Consider the following 14,884-nt stretch of genomic DNA (forward strand, 5'->3'; position numbering starts at 1 on the left):
TCTTTTTTCTTTAGACAAACCTCCAAGTCATAAATATTCACGTTCAGACTCAAGCAAAATAGTCTATAGTGTATATACAAAGATAAAAAATACCTACTAAATCCTGTGTCTGATTAATGGACTTTTTAATTTTTATAGGTATAATATTTCCCTTCTTTGGTATGTCAGTTAAACCCCTTCTGATAATACAGGCTGGAGATGTATGTTTCAGTCAGTCATCATATACAGAAATGAACTAAAATTACTTAATCTTTTAGAAACAAAATCAAGGATTCACAAACTATGGCATTTTATTTCAGAGCCTTTGCTTATATTTGTACAATATATTACATAATTCTTCATTGTTTGCAGATCCTAATATATACTTTATAGCTTTTATTCTATAAGCTTTTTCTTCAACGTTTTGCTGTCAACAAATCTTTACAGTCCTGTACAAATTTGAATAACTTGAAACCATTTTCAACAAAATTAGTTACTGTAAGCACACACTACAAGACTGAAAATGCTTTTCTTAGAAAAGTTGAATGTAAAGGATTCTGACACGTTAGCATCTACAACAAAACGCTTCGAAATTCTCACATGTCGTATTGCCAGAAAACAAAACATGCCAGCCCCATCCAAAAAAAGTACACAGAACTACAATTAAAACGGTAAAACAGTCTGTACAGTAAAGTACTGTGTATTAACAGTGCCAGGTATTAAATAGCTTGAATGAACACATCGCAATATACAAATGTCTTACAAAGGTGTAGAATTAAATACAAGTGCCAAACAGAACAGAGATTGGAATCATACAACATAAAGTCAATACAAGTGAAAACAATTTTGCGTTCATTTTGGATTTTATACAAGGCATTTAATTTTTATAGGCCTACCACCCCGATCAGCTATTTATACTTAAAATAACAACCATCCTTTTGAGACAGTTCATATCAACAACCTTGAACCATACTAATACAGTTTACTTGTTCCTGAAATCCTCTTGTTGTAGCTCATAATAAAATAAGCAATACAAATGAATTATCTGTATTTAAGGAAAAAGAAACATTTACAAGAAAACACAAAAATATAACTGTTATAATTCATTATGAATAAATATACACTTTGAACTGGCTAAGTACAATCTTTATACATTGTTTAAGATTTAATACAGTTTATTAGCCATTTTCTTTTTTCACATAATGTATTATATCAAAATTAAAAAAAAATACTGATTTATAGAAAAATGGCAAAGTACAGTAGTTCCATTCCAATTTGAAGGGGCATGAAAAGCCACTGCAAGACCTTTTAGCCTAATTCAAACCTGTAAACATATTCAGTCTTTTTTAAAGAGAATCTTTAATATTTGGTTACCAGGATTGATGTCTAATATCCTGTTAACTGCAGGTTTTGAATTTATTACATGTGCTTGACTTATACAATTAAAGCCACCCTAAGGTGACTTGCTTTAAAAAACAATTAGCTCGTACAAATGAAAATAGGTTCATATTTTTTCATAAATAAATGGAAAAATATCAAATGTTCCAGCTTTAACAAAATACAAGGGAATACATATACAGTAAGTTATCTTAACATGTTCTGGCCCACCGAATTAACTATGCTTACTGTATTGTCTCTACAGGCAGTGAAAAGCCTCCATTTGCCACAGTGGAAGGCCTTCAAGTTACCAGACACACAATTCCCAGACAAGTTGGAAACAATTATTGCTTGAGGAAAAGCAGTTCATTGTACTTTTTCTTCATAAAAAAAGTGCACTTAAGTGCCAAGTCAGCTTGTCAAGAAACAATTTTTAAATATAAAATAGTGCTTGTCTGATTTTTTTTTGTGCCACTGTGCAGTATAAAAAAAGACGTGGCCCTCAACAGCCATTAAGTGCAAAGTGCTTTAGCAAGTCCTGCTGTCACCTGCACTCAACTGACATTCCATTTTGTGATGCGCTGGACATTGACGGTTCAGCTAAAGTTAACATAACAGCAGCTGTTATGGAACTGGATGAAGGGGAAGAAGAGGATGAGGATGTAGCAGCACCTGAAGAAAGGGAAGACCAAACCAAAGGCTTAATAAACGTATATACAACAATAGAAAGAAAGAAAACAGCAGTCCTCTCAACTAAAATTCTGTTGTCTAAAATCATTTAGCTGACAACAAGAGTGGTCTGTATGTCACAATACCATAATGTAAAGAGAGGAAAAACTAGTGTATCTCAAGTAGCTAGACCATGCCAAACTACAGAGTTAATGAAAAAGGACAGATCAGGGAATGCTGCTCCTGCATGGATCAATTAGGAAGAAAAAAAATCATGGGCCCAGTCTATTAAGACATGGAAATAAAACTGAGAATCGACATTCTGTAACAACAGAAACAAATGTCAAAAAGAGCTTTGAATCCAATAGGAAAAATCTGTAATCCACCCAAAACTCCGCTTCCCTCCTAATTCCTGCATCTTCCTGTGTTGGGAGTTTCTTAGGAATTTAAATGGTGATGAGAATGGAGGGCTAACTGATCTGCATTTTCCTGCACTTCATTTACAAAGCAAATGACACATTTCTTATTTTCCTCAGGGAAATTCTCTCCTTGCTATCAATCAGTATTTGGAAAAAAAAAAAAAGTTTTAAGGAATACATGCACAAGGTAAAAGAAATTCCTTCTTTACAGGAATATAAGGTGGAAAAGCAAATCTTCTGATCAAAAACCCTCCTAAGTCCCCCAAATAACGCTTCCCCATTGTTACCAGTTGCTTCATAGTCTTTAAAACTCTAGAGTAGGGGCTGGCAAATTACTGCCCCCAGGCCAAATCTGGCACACCTGCTTCTGTAAAGAAAAATTTATCGGAACACAGCCATGCCCACGTACTTACATCTTGCCTATGGTAGATTTCACACCTACAATGGCAGGGTCAAGTTGTTCGAAAGAGACCACTTGGCCAACAAAGCCCAAAATATTTATCATCTGCCTCTACAGAAAATGTTTCCAACCCCTGTTCTGGAGGAATGTTATCTCCAAAGCTAGAGATACGATATGCAAATTTAACATGTGTAGCTACAACTCTACTTTAAAAAAACAAGTGGAAGCATCACAGTATAGTGTTTGACTCTTGATTTTTTTTTTAACAGTTAACTATCTTATGAGACTGTTCCATAGCCATACATATACAAATACCTCTTTTCCTTTTCTATTTTAAGATTTTATTTATTTGAGAGAGAGAGAGAGAAAGAGAGAAACAATCGGTGGGGAGGGGCAGAGGAGGGGAGAGAGAGAGAGAGAGAAGCAGACTCCCTGCTGAGCAGGAAGCCGGATGTGGGGCTGGATCCCAGGACCTAGAGATCATGATCTGAGCTGAAGGCAGGAGCTTAACTGACTGAGCCACCCAGGCGCCCCCCCTTTTTCTTTTCAAAGTTGAATAGTATTCCATTATATTATGAATTGTAACTTCTTCAATCCCTAGTCTCTTCCTGTTAACAACAATGTAATGACTATTTTGAGCATTTTAATTTTTTTTAAGATTTTACTTATTTATCTGATAGCGAGCGAGCACAAGTAGGCAGAGTGGCAGGCAGAGGGAAAAGAGAAGCAGCCTCCCCAATAAGCAGAGAGCCTGATGATGCAGGGCTCGATCCCAGGACCCTGGGATCATGACCTGAGCCAAAGGCAGATGGCTTAACCAACTGAGCCACCCAGACACTCCAATTTTGAACATTTTAAATAAAATTTTAAATGTCTACTTTTTCTTCAGTGTAATGTATCACAATTTAAATAATTTCTATCTGTTATTATAAATATTACAACAAACTTCTTTATGGTTACTATTTTTCCTTGAGACCTATTCTTAGAACTCGAATTAGCTAGTTCTCCAAATATATAGTCAAACTGTTTTCCAAAATAATTGTGCCAATGCTTCCAGCAATGTATATGAATTTCACTCTATTTTCCTAGCACTGGTTTCAGTTACACATTTTGGAGGGGGCTAGGAACAGTATCATATTTGGCTTTTCTTTGACAACTAGGATAGTCATTTTCTTACTGATATTTTTTTTTAATTTATTTGAGAAAGAGCAAGAGAGAGAGAGCATGAGCGTGGGGATGGGAGGGCATAGGGAGAGGGAGAAGCAGGCTCTCCACTGGGCAGGGAGCCCGACGTGGGGTTAGATCTCAGGACCCTGGAATCATAAGCTGAGCTGAAGGCAGACACTTAACTGACTGAGCCACCCAGGTGCCCCTTCCTACTGATACTTCAATAGTATTTAGGAACTGACTTTTAATGCTAACTCCCCAGAGAAAGCATCCATTTATCAGAATCACTTGCTACAGAGAATCTGTGGTGACCACATATACGAAACACTGTTTTAGAGGAGCAGTTTCTGGATAGACCTCTTACTACATAAAAAACACTCTAAAAAGGCTTGGATGACTTTAAGAGTAAGGAGCTCTTTAAATAGTATGCTTATTATAATTGATTTTTAATTATTTTTAGATGGTTATATATCAAATAGAACCCTGATGATCCCCCTCCTTTGACAGAATGTTTCTGTATATACTTTCTATATATTAACATTTAATTTCTTTTCAAATTACTCCATAACCCAGACTTTCAGCCAGTGCATAAATTAAAAAGCCTAGACAAAAGGTGGAGAGAGTTACAGGACTTATCACAACACCAAGAGAGGGAAGGAAGAACATTCCTCTGAAGAAAAAGAAAATGAAAATCAACGTGCTTCAGAGAATGGGAGCAGTGTCAAAAGAGGAGGGTTGGGGAGGCAAAATCATAAGCTTGAAATGACACTGTCGGGGCGCCTGGGTGGCTCAGTTGGTTAAGCGACTGCCTTTGGCTCAGGTCATGATCCTGGAGTTCCGGGATCGAGTCCCGCATCGGGCTCCCTGCTCGGCAGGGAGTCTGCTTCTCCCTCTGACCCTCCTCCCTCTCATGCTCTCTGTCTCTCATTCTTTCTCTCTCAAATAAATAAATAAAATCTTAAAAAAAAAAAATGACACTGTCCCCTCCCCCCACCCCTAATGTCCGCTTTCTGCATTCACTACAAAACTATAAAACGTAAGATTTTCCTAGGGTTCCCTTTCTCCTAGGGTCACCTTCTCTACCTCCTCTACTTCCCTACCCCTTCCTCCACTTAATCAGCTTTAATACAGCTTCTCCATCTCCACAGCTCACGTAAATGCTCTTGAAAAGGTCACTTTCATTCTGTTTAAAACTTTCAAATAGCTGTCCATCTCACTTAGAATAAAATCTGAACCCTTCATCCTTCCCTACAAGGCCCCACATGATTTGGCTTCTGCTTACCTAACTTCCGTCTCTATGCTTCTGCTTACCTAACTTCTGTCTCTATCACTTTCACCACAGTGGTTTTCTTTCTGCTCCTGAAAGGCACCAAGTGTATCTCCCCTCCTTGGAGCAGCTGTTCTCAATCTGGGGAGATTTTGCCCCCTAGAGGATATTTGAAAAACATCTGGAGACATTTTTGGTTGTCCTGAGGTTGGGGGTGGGGGGGGCGGCATCCAGTGGTTGGAGGCCAGGGATGAAGGATGCTGCTAACCCATTCTACAGTGCACAGAACAGCCCCCCACAGCAAAGAATTATCTGGCCTAAAATGTCAATAGTTCCAAGCTTAAGAAACTCTATCTTAGGAAATACGTGCTGTTCTCTATGCCCAGGACTCTTATGGACTGAATTGTGTCTCTCTAAATTTCTCTGTTGGAGCCCTAACTTCCATTGTGACAGTATTTGGAGATAAGCAATATATTTCCTGTTGTTTAAGACCCCAGTCTGGGGTACTTTGTTAATGGCAGCCCTGGCAGACTAAGAGAACTCTTTTCCCTCAGATTTAACTTCCTCTGGTCATTCAGGTCTCAATGAAAATGTCTTGACCACTGGTAATCTAACACAGCCCATCCAATCCCTGCCTTAACATCATTCTCTTCACAGTGCTGTTCACGATCCAAAATCTCATTTTTTTTTTTTAAGGCAGATTGTAAACTCCACGAAAGTGAACACTGTGATTTGAGATAATTGTTTTTCTTTAGATAAACTTTTTCCATTTTATAGATGAGGAAAATAAGGCAGAGCAATTAAAGAACTTGCCCGAAGATACATAGACATAAACTCACATGAGTCTAAATGCAGTCATAAACTGCTTTTTAAGTAAGATTAATACTTACTTTCTCTCTCTTTCTTCTTTAAACGCTTTCTCCTCCGATCAATGGAAGCTACTTCAGATTTTAATGACAGATAATGTTTTCTGATTTCCTGAAGTTTTTCTTGAAGAATTGTGATACGTTCAGCACTTGTCATATTTTCCAGGTCCGCTGTGAATTTAAAACTTTCATCAATATGTATTTTTGAACAAAACTGTAGTACATAAAAGAAAGCATATAGTAGGGTTGTAGAAAAAGGTCAAATAAACTAAAAATAAGGCTTGTGGGTATTTGTTTCCCTGAGATTTTTTTTTTCCTAGCCTAGAACATAAAAAGCTGTGCCTATATAGGAGCGCCTAGCTGGCTTTTAGTCAGTTGAGCAAGCTACTCTTGATCTCGGGTAGTGGTTTCAAGCCCCACATTGGGTGTAGAGATTACTTAAAAATCTTAAAAAAAAAAAAAAAAAGGAAAGAAAGCAAGCAAAGCAAAGCAAAGCTATGCCTATACATGCCTGGTATATAATACATGAATGGTATCCGTTGAATGAATGAATGTGCAGAATTAAAAACCTTAAGACCTAAACACGTATGCTAAAAACTCAACATTCATATACAGTATCACTAAAAATCATACTTAGAAATAAGACTAGAAAGACACCAAAATGTAAAAATCATAATATAGTTCTGAATGTCGGGGCTGTGGATAAATTTTTCTCTTTTGTCCTCTTTTTAGATTTTTATGAGTACGTATAACATTTTTTTTATGTATAACTTTTAAATTGTAGGAAAATTTTAGCTAAATCTAAAAAGCAGTTTTCAATTTCCTAAGAATATCTCCATATGTGAGAAACTCTGGGGTAATCTTTTTCAAAAAGTCTTTATTATGGAGACTTCTCATATAAACAAAAGTACACAGAATAATAATGCAGTCCCACATACCATCATCCAGCTTCAGTGATTAGCAATTCATGGCAAATCTTGTCTCAAATGTCTAACATCCTGTCATAAATATCTAGTTAATGTTGGTATTTGCCTGAATTGCCTTGAAATTTTTCTTTTAGGAACTTGTTCATTCAAATCAAGATCCAACTAAGCTCTCTACACTGCAGTTGGTTACGATGTGTCAAGTTTGGTTACAGCCTCTTTTTCAGGGTTATTAGCCTCAAGAGTTACCAGGCTGACGTTTCTTCCTCTTAACTGTCAGTTTACTAAATGTCACTTACACATCTGAAAACTCCATTTGTAAACTTTGGGTAATCGATTACTGGGTTCCTTGAGATCAGGATCCTTATCTCCATTCTTTCCACATTTTCCTGGGGACTGTGTCCTTGCAGGAGATTTGGTACTATGAGATTTCATTCCAGTGGAAACTGATTTGACTGGCTGAGTCTTAGTTACACTTTCCCCAGCAGAAAGTTCTTCACTATCACTACTGTTTGCTGAAAGAAAAAGAAAAAGAAAAGCATTAGTAAACAGAAAAGTAACAAAAATTTTGTCACCGATTTTAGTAAACAATTTAAAATTAACCACATGAATTCATTACTAAAGTAAATACCTTGCTTTATAGACCCTGCCTAAAGACCTGGAAAGTCATCATGTACAGATACAGCAGCATCTCAGTCAAGGGAAACAAAAACAAAACCAAAAAATTCTTACCTGAATTGCCAATAATATTTAAAAAAAAAAAAAACATTCAAACTAATCTTCCATTATACCTGGTAGACTGTCAAATGTATCATAATTACATATTTGAATGGCTCTTTATTCTGTTACTATTATACAGCATTTTTTTAAATGACTCATTATAGGAACTTAAATTTAATATTTTAGGTTGTATACAGATCATGTTCATGTAACACTTTCCCTACTCCTCTGGCCACAAGCAAACAATGATAGATAATCATGAAATTCAATAAAAAATACTTTGGGTTCCCAAACTCTAAACTTCGATGTGTACAATGATTTTCTCCTCAAGTAACTCCTACATCGTAGCTTGTTGACTAAAATAAACCATCAGTTCAACTCTGGTAAATATATTCAGCATGAAGATTTCACAAATCTATGTAAGAACTACGTACATCTGCCTCTGCTGAGTAAAGCCTCAGTCCTTCAATAAAAAGGCTTAAACTTGCCAGTTTACCATGTGAATAGGTGATGGGATTGATATTTCCATGAATTACCGCTTTCTGGATACAAAGTATTATCTGAGATTCCATGAGTTGGTTCCACTTTACTAAATTATTCTCAGAAAATGGTTTCCTCATCTGATTTACCAAGCCTTTAGCCCAATCATTAAAATGGGAGAATACAATTAACTATAACTGCTACAGAACAGTTATAGAATACAATCAAATTTAACTGCTGTACCTCGAAATTGTAGGAATACATTAACTGACTTGTTGAAGATGAGCCCTCTTAGGAAATGTCATTTAAATGGTAAAGTCTTATAGACAAAAGTATCACTGTGTAGTAACACTTTCAATATCCTGTCGGTTATTCCAAGTAATTGGTGATCAATTTGGCATGTATTTATTCTATATTTAACAACAGCTACCCCCCAAAAAAGCACAGTTAGGCTCTCAAAGCCTGAAAAGTATTTAGATAGAAAAGGTACAGAGCAACTCCTCCCACTGTGGTGTTTGGAGAATGGAGAAACTCCTTTCCACACATCTTAAACGAATTCCCTCCCAATCCCACCACTGCTGCTCTGGAACCCCTGGCAACTCCTAGCTAAGCCACCCAAGGCTTGGCCCCACTCTGATGCAGTGGTCTGCCTCAGCCTGGCTTTCACGGCCTTGCTGAGCACAGCCGCCCGGGGCCCCGAGGGACGCCATATTCACCGCCTGGAAGTCATATGGGCTCAGCAGAACCTCGGGGAGCTGGCCGCATAACCCTTTTCTGCACTGAAGTGCAGCCAAGCCGGCCGATAGCAAAGGTCAGGCAGTGGAGGTGGCAGGAGTCTCCTGGAAGAGCAGCAGGAGGTCAGTGTGGGGCACCTGAAAAAAAATTCTTTACATATTTTCTGCTTCTTACTTTGTCTACAAAAGAGAGATAAAATGTGCAGCTCTCAGGAGAAATACAGTATATAAATTCCTGTTGGTCAACAAACAGAGCCATTACTAAAGTTAAATCTTTAGTATTGTATATAGCTGCTCTTGGGACACATAGTTTGGGGTACCAAAGATAAAAGTAATAGACGGGAGCTGTTGGAATTACAGCTCTAAAGCTATCTTGATTCTTCTCTTCCAGTCTGATTTGCCTTGAAGAGTTACAAAGCAATCAATTTCATTGTAATAAAAATAATATATAATTGAAGCATTTTCAATTATATATGGCACATATAAATGACAAGTGGAAAGAACTGTGGGACATAAAACTAACAAAGATGTTGAGCTTATATTATATTGGCTATTAATCTAAAAAGGATTACCTGATCATTCATCAGCAATCAATACCACTGCTGAATATCAACACCAAACTGCTTAATCCTAGAATTTACCTAGGATCAGAAGACTTCTGTGTGACTTTTTTGAGGGCAGAGACAAAATCAAAATATTTAACTATCCCATATCCTGAATACCCTTTTCTTAATGGGGGGAAAAAAAATATCCGCCATTATTTTTATATTTAAATAATGAGAGGTTTCACACTTACTGCCTTTTCCCTTTTTTTTGTTGTTTACCACTGTTGCTTTATGGCTTCGCTTCTGCTTTTTTGATGAACTTCCTCCTCCCTGAGATTCTTTCCCTCTTTTCTGACCTGTACAGGCTACGATGGGAAAGAAATTATTAAGTAACACAAAATAAAATCAAACTTTCCTAGGTATAAATTAATTCCACATTTTAGAAGTATAGAACAATTCCGAAACCATGCATGTTCTTTATGAGATTTATAAATTATCGTAGAAATTACTGTAATTTTTAGAATAAATTATCATTAATGCACTGAATTACTTACTGCACGTAATAAAAGTTAGAGTTTTAAAAAAGCAAAGTATGCACATCCTTCTTAGAAAAATCAGATATAAACTAAAAATAGTTCTCAACTTAGTACTGGGAGTTTATGAGTCTAGTAATTCAAAAACAGGTAAATGCTGAAAATAAAAACTGAAATTTGTTAAAATTCAATAAAACCAAAATAAATATTAAGATTTAATTACAGGTAAAAATATTGATATAATGTTATCAATAATAATTTTAAAATGGTATCATCATATTAATGGGATAAATTTTAGTAGTAATTCACACTTAGTTATTTTATCAATTTATTTATTCCAAAAATGACTTCACTGCCAAGGCACTGGTTAATGCATATACCATTTACAAATCCAGCATAGTAATTCTAAGAAACTTTTCATCTTCTTGGTAGGAAATTATCCCGAAACATCATAAATGTCTCCTTTTTCTTCAAAGAGTAGCCTATGTCCTACATCTTCACTAAGACCTTCCTTGATGCCCAGGCTTCATGACTTGACCACTACTTCAAACGGTAGTTTCAGTACATTTTTCTATACTATTAACTTGGTCCTCAGCATCTGCTGTGTTTCTGTGTATTTCTAAATTATATGTGTCATCTACCAGACTTCTTCAGACATTAAGAAAGTCTCATCTCTATTCAGTACAATGTCGGATACTATAATGACATGATATAAATATGATAAAAAAATTGTCATGTTTCCACTAAGAAATATTTCTTAGTCCTGTTACCAATGGTAAAATCAGTCTTGAGCACAGAAGACATGGCTTCCTTGGTCAAAAATGGAATAGGCTATTAACTATTTTGTTTGCAACTTCCTAGATAGTTTTTTAATTACACCTTACTGATCATTTTTCCTAAAGCCATTTTAAAATAACAACTTAAATGAAACATAAAGGTGATTAATATAAGGACTATATTGAAGCACAGTCTTAAAAATTGCCAGATTTCTCCCTAAAAGAGTATTAATTCTGAAGCTCTCAGCTGCAAGAAATAAAAAGCTTAATGTAAGCTAATTGGAGAGAAATCCTAAATCTAAATTGTAAAATTTACATTTTACTTTTGATATAATGTGAATTTTAAGAAATAAAGTTCTTAAAATGAGGCCATATGAAATGAGTGCTTAAGAATTTATTTCTAAAGAGAGATCAATTCTAAAAAACTACTGATAAAGCAGATGGCCTCTGTTATCCTAAATTTGGGAGTACTTCTCAAGTTGAATACTTTTTAACCTGGTCAAGATTAAGATTCTAAAGGGCAGTGCTAACTTAGTCTATCAGAAGACAAGCTCTTGCATCTTTTCTCCATGGCACACATACTATAGCTGTATGAATGTGAAAACACAATGAAGATCCCAATTGAATTGCAACTATATTTTTCACTTAATATTTGTTTTTTAAAAAGAAATGTTTTAAGTCAAGATTTGTGTGACAATATTACATCAATTATATCTCAGTAAAGCTGAAAAAAGAAAAAAAGGAGAAACTATTTGTATGAGAAAACTTGGAATTAATTCATTTGAACTTTTTCACATCTCCTTAAGTTCAGCTAAAAACATCAGGCTAGCATAATAAAAACTGTATGTTATATAAAACACATATCCTATCTTTATAATGGAAAAGTATGTTTCAAAGCCAAGTGTCAGCGTATATTATATTCATTTGAGGACACCTGAATGAAATGGTTTATAAGAAAAATGATGACAGAAGTATAGCTATGGCAAAGTCAAAAGGCACTAATACTTTTGGGAAGTACTAATTTGAATTTCCACTTTCAACAACTTCACGGAAAATCAAAAAAGTATTACTGTAGGTTATTAACATACACATTGGTCCTTCAATTTGGAAGCTATGCATCTAAGAAAGCATCAAATTCCTTTACAAACTCACACAAGTTAGTCAGGCTTGAAAATCAGTTTGACACGGTTGTCTGAGGAAAGCAGTGCCTGGACAGTTGGTTGCTCCAAACCCCTACATACAGTATTTGGTTAAGGGTGGAGGGGTCTGTCAATAAATCAAAATGTTTGTGAGAAACTGCACATTACAATCGCAAAAACAACGTTACAGAAATATATTCAAGCTGCTCATGCCATACAGTCAACCAGTGTATAATGAATTTTCAAAAAGGTTTGGGTTTGGGCCTGGGTGCATTTCTAGCGTGTGTTCTGATCCACTATGAAATGTAACAGACAGCTCAAGCAAAGGACATTAAGTCTTCATCAAGCTTTTCAATTCATTCACTATGCATTGCTTAAATTACCCTTCAAATTTCCATTTTTACCATGTTCACACAAGTACTTCACTTAAACACCTCACGTTCTAACGAGAGACACCGTGAAGCCCTTGGAAAGGTAAGAAGGGCAGCGTGTACTTGCTCCTCACCTTTGTCAGGCTGTTCCGGCTCTGGCTGATTACTACTGCTGGAGCTCACACTTGCGTCAAAGCCGGCCGGTGAGCTGTTCCCTTCCGACTGGAGGTCTTGGAGCTCCCCCGCGACACTATCCACCTCAATTGTGCTATCCGTTTCGCTCTTGATACTTCGAACCTCCTCTTGGTTTGGAGCCAGTGGTTCTGATACTGTCACAGAGGACTGCTGCCGACCGGCTTCTGTTACAGTGACTGAGGAAGGCGATTCAGGTGTAGTAGGAGGGGTATTGAGCACGGAATTGCTGCCACTACTTGGAAATTCTGCTTTTTTGTCACTGACCTCCACGGGTTTTTCCTCAGCAGGTTTACTATCAGCACTGGCTGGAGGCGGTATTTCGAGTTCGGCACTGGGTGAGCAGCTCTCCTCCTCGGCCACAGTCTGCAGGGACCCTTCCGCCGGCCCCTCTTCTGGGGCAGGATGGGGCGGGGAGGCTGCCGCCTCCGTGTCAGAGTCAGAAAAAAGCTCCTTCAGTGTTTTTTTAGGCCACTGTCCCTGAATGCTTGACCAGACGTCTTTTCGATCTTTAGCTCTGCTGTTCTGAAGTCTTTCGTCAGAGTTATTTAAAAGTTTTATCCTTTTTTCTGCCACCTCTGAAAATCCTGAATAGAAACCAGTTGTCCGTAGAGATTTTCTCTTTTCCTCCAAACCGTTATATTTCTTAGTTGGTGTCATCTTTGTTTTTGATTTTTCTTCTTCCTCTTCATCTGAAGAGCTGTTGCTACTGTTCTCTATGCAAAGTGATTCTTTGTTCTTGGGCTTATCTTCCTTTTTGCCAGGTGATCCGGTTTTTAAACACTCCTCTGTATTGCAATACCTTCTTTTACCACGTTTTACTTGTGGCTTTGAAGACTTCTCTGTGGTGTCCTTCTTAACATCCTTTCTCTTTTTTGTGATTTCATCTTCTTCTTCATAATCAGTATCTTCAGATAATCCTTCCATATCTTTTCTTAATCTTTCTGGAGATTTTGACACTGGTTTGGATATTGCCAAATCTGCATGGACTTTGTTTTCTTCTAGCAAAGACGAACTGTTCTGTTCCTCTTTTGCAAGAAGATCATTTCTGGTGTGGGTCAAATGATCAATCTTAGAGTCTTCTTTGCCATTGTTATCTATGTCTTGAGCACCGGTCTCATCCTCCTGCTCACTGTCTTCAGCAGAACTTTCAGAAGCTAGAAAATAAGATGAAAAACTGATGTGTATGATAACGACACTAGCAATGTCTTCCCTGTGCAAGGCAGTTTATATATTAGCCCCTGTGTTTATAGCCCTCTTGGGTTGCTACGTTTTATCCCCATTTTGCGGGTGAGCAAATGGAGCTTTGGAGAGGGAAGATACACAAAGATGGTAATGTTTTATACTGGGACAGTGGCTGCACTAACACTACTGTATACTTTTGCCAAAACACATCAAACTGTAAGCATGAAAGTTGTGAATTTTATTGTTTGTAAATTAGACCTCAATAAAGCTGATTATAAAAAAAAAAAAGTTCTCAAATTTATGAGTGGAATATAACAGTGCAGTCAGGACGCAGTCCCAGGTCCAGGTGATTCTAACTTTAAAGTCTGTATTCCTATGAAATTGTAGGCTTCATTTTCAGTGTAGCAATGATTATTCAAAGATTTGTGAACAATGAATTTCCACGATGTTTAAAGAAAGACACAACTAACTTAAGTAACTTATACCTTATATAAAAATACTTACAGAATTTATTTCTTAAAAATTCATTTTAGTAAATGAATTCAATTAAGTGTAAAAAATAACTGCCAGGAGGCCTGGGTGGCTCAGTCAGTTGAGTGTCCGACTCTTGGTTTCGGTTCGGGTCATGATTTCATGGGTCCTGAGATGGAGCCCCGTGTTGTCGGGCTCTGCACTCAGCAGGGAGTCTGCTGGAGACTCTCTCTGTCCCCCTCCCTTTACCCCTCCCCACCACTTGCATGCACTCTCTCAAAATAAATAAATCTTTAGAAATAATGATTGCCTTTGCTATGATTTTAATATAACATTTACTGAGAAAATGCTACATGCCAGATGCTTTGATATGCTTTGTATAGATTGTCTGATTCAGTTTCACAATAACCCTATGAGGGGCATGTTATTATTAACCCCATTTTATAGTTTAGGAGACTAGGATTTAGAGAGGTTAAACTATCCCAAAGAGCTAGTAAAAGTCGAGATGAAATCGAAACCGAAGTCATTTGACTCCTGAATTTTAGAATCGTAATTACAAAACTATGTATGTCCTTTTTTTTTTTTTAAAGATTTTATTTATTTATTTGAGAGAGAGAGAATGAGAGACAGAGAGCACGAAAGGGAGAGGGCAGAGGGGGAAGCAGACCCCC

At 36.9% G+C, this 14,884-nt stretch overlaps 1 protein-coding gene across 1 annotated transcript in view; it reads right to left on the reverse strand.

Annotated features, from left to right (window-relative positions):
- Positions 1–272: 272 nt before the first annotated feature.
- Positions 273–14,884, reverse strand: part of ARID4B (AT-rich interaction domain 4B) — an 82,694-nt gene continuing 68,082 nt past the window's right edge. The window contains exons 17-21 of the mRNA XM_081823167.1: positions 12,500–13,714; positions 9,798–9,911; positions 7,367–7,582; positions 6,169–6,315; positions 273–2,028 (exon numbers count right to left, since the gene is read on the reverse strand). Coding sequence (XP_081679293.1) covers positions 1,901–2,028; positions 6,169–6,315; positions 7,367–7,582; positions 9,798–9,911; positions 12,500–13,714 — 1,820 coding nt within the window. The 3' untranslated portion in view covers positions 273–1,900. The remainder of the gene's footprint in view (positions 2,029–6,168; positions 6,316–7,366; positions 7,583–9,797; positions 9,912–12,499; positions 13,715–14,884) is intronic.

The sequence above is a fragment of the Leptonychotes weddellii genome, chromosome 6 (assembly GCF_054177405.1).
Source record: "Leptonychotes weddellii isolate Sample4059 chromosome 6, ASM5417740v2, whole genome shotgun sequence".
NCBI classification, from domain to species: Eukaryota; Metazoa; Chordata; class Mammalia; order Carnivora; family Phocidae; genus Leptonychotes; species Leptonychotes weddellii.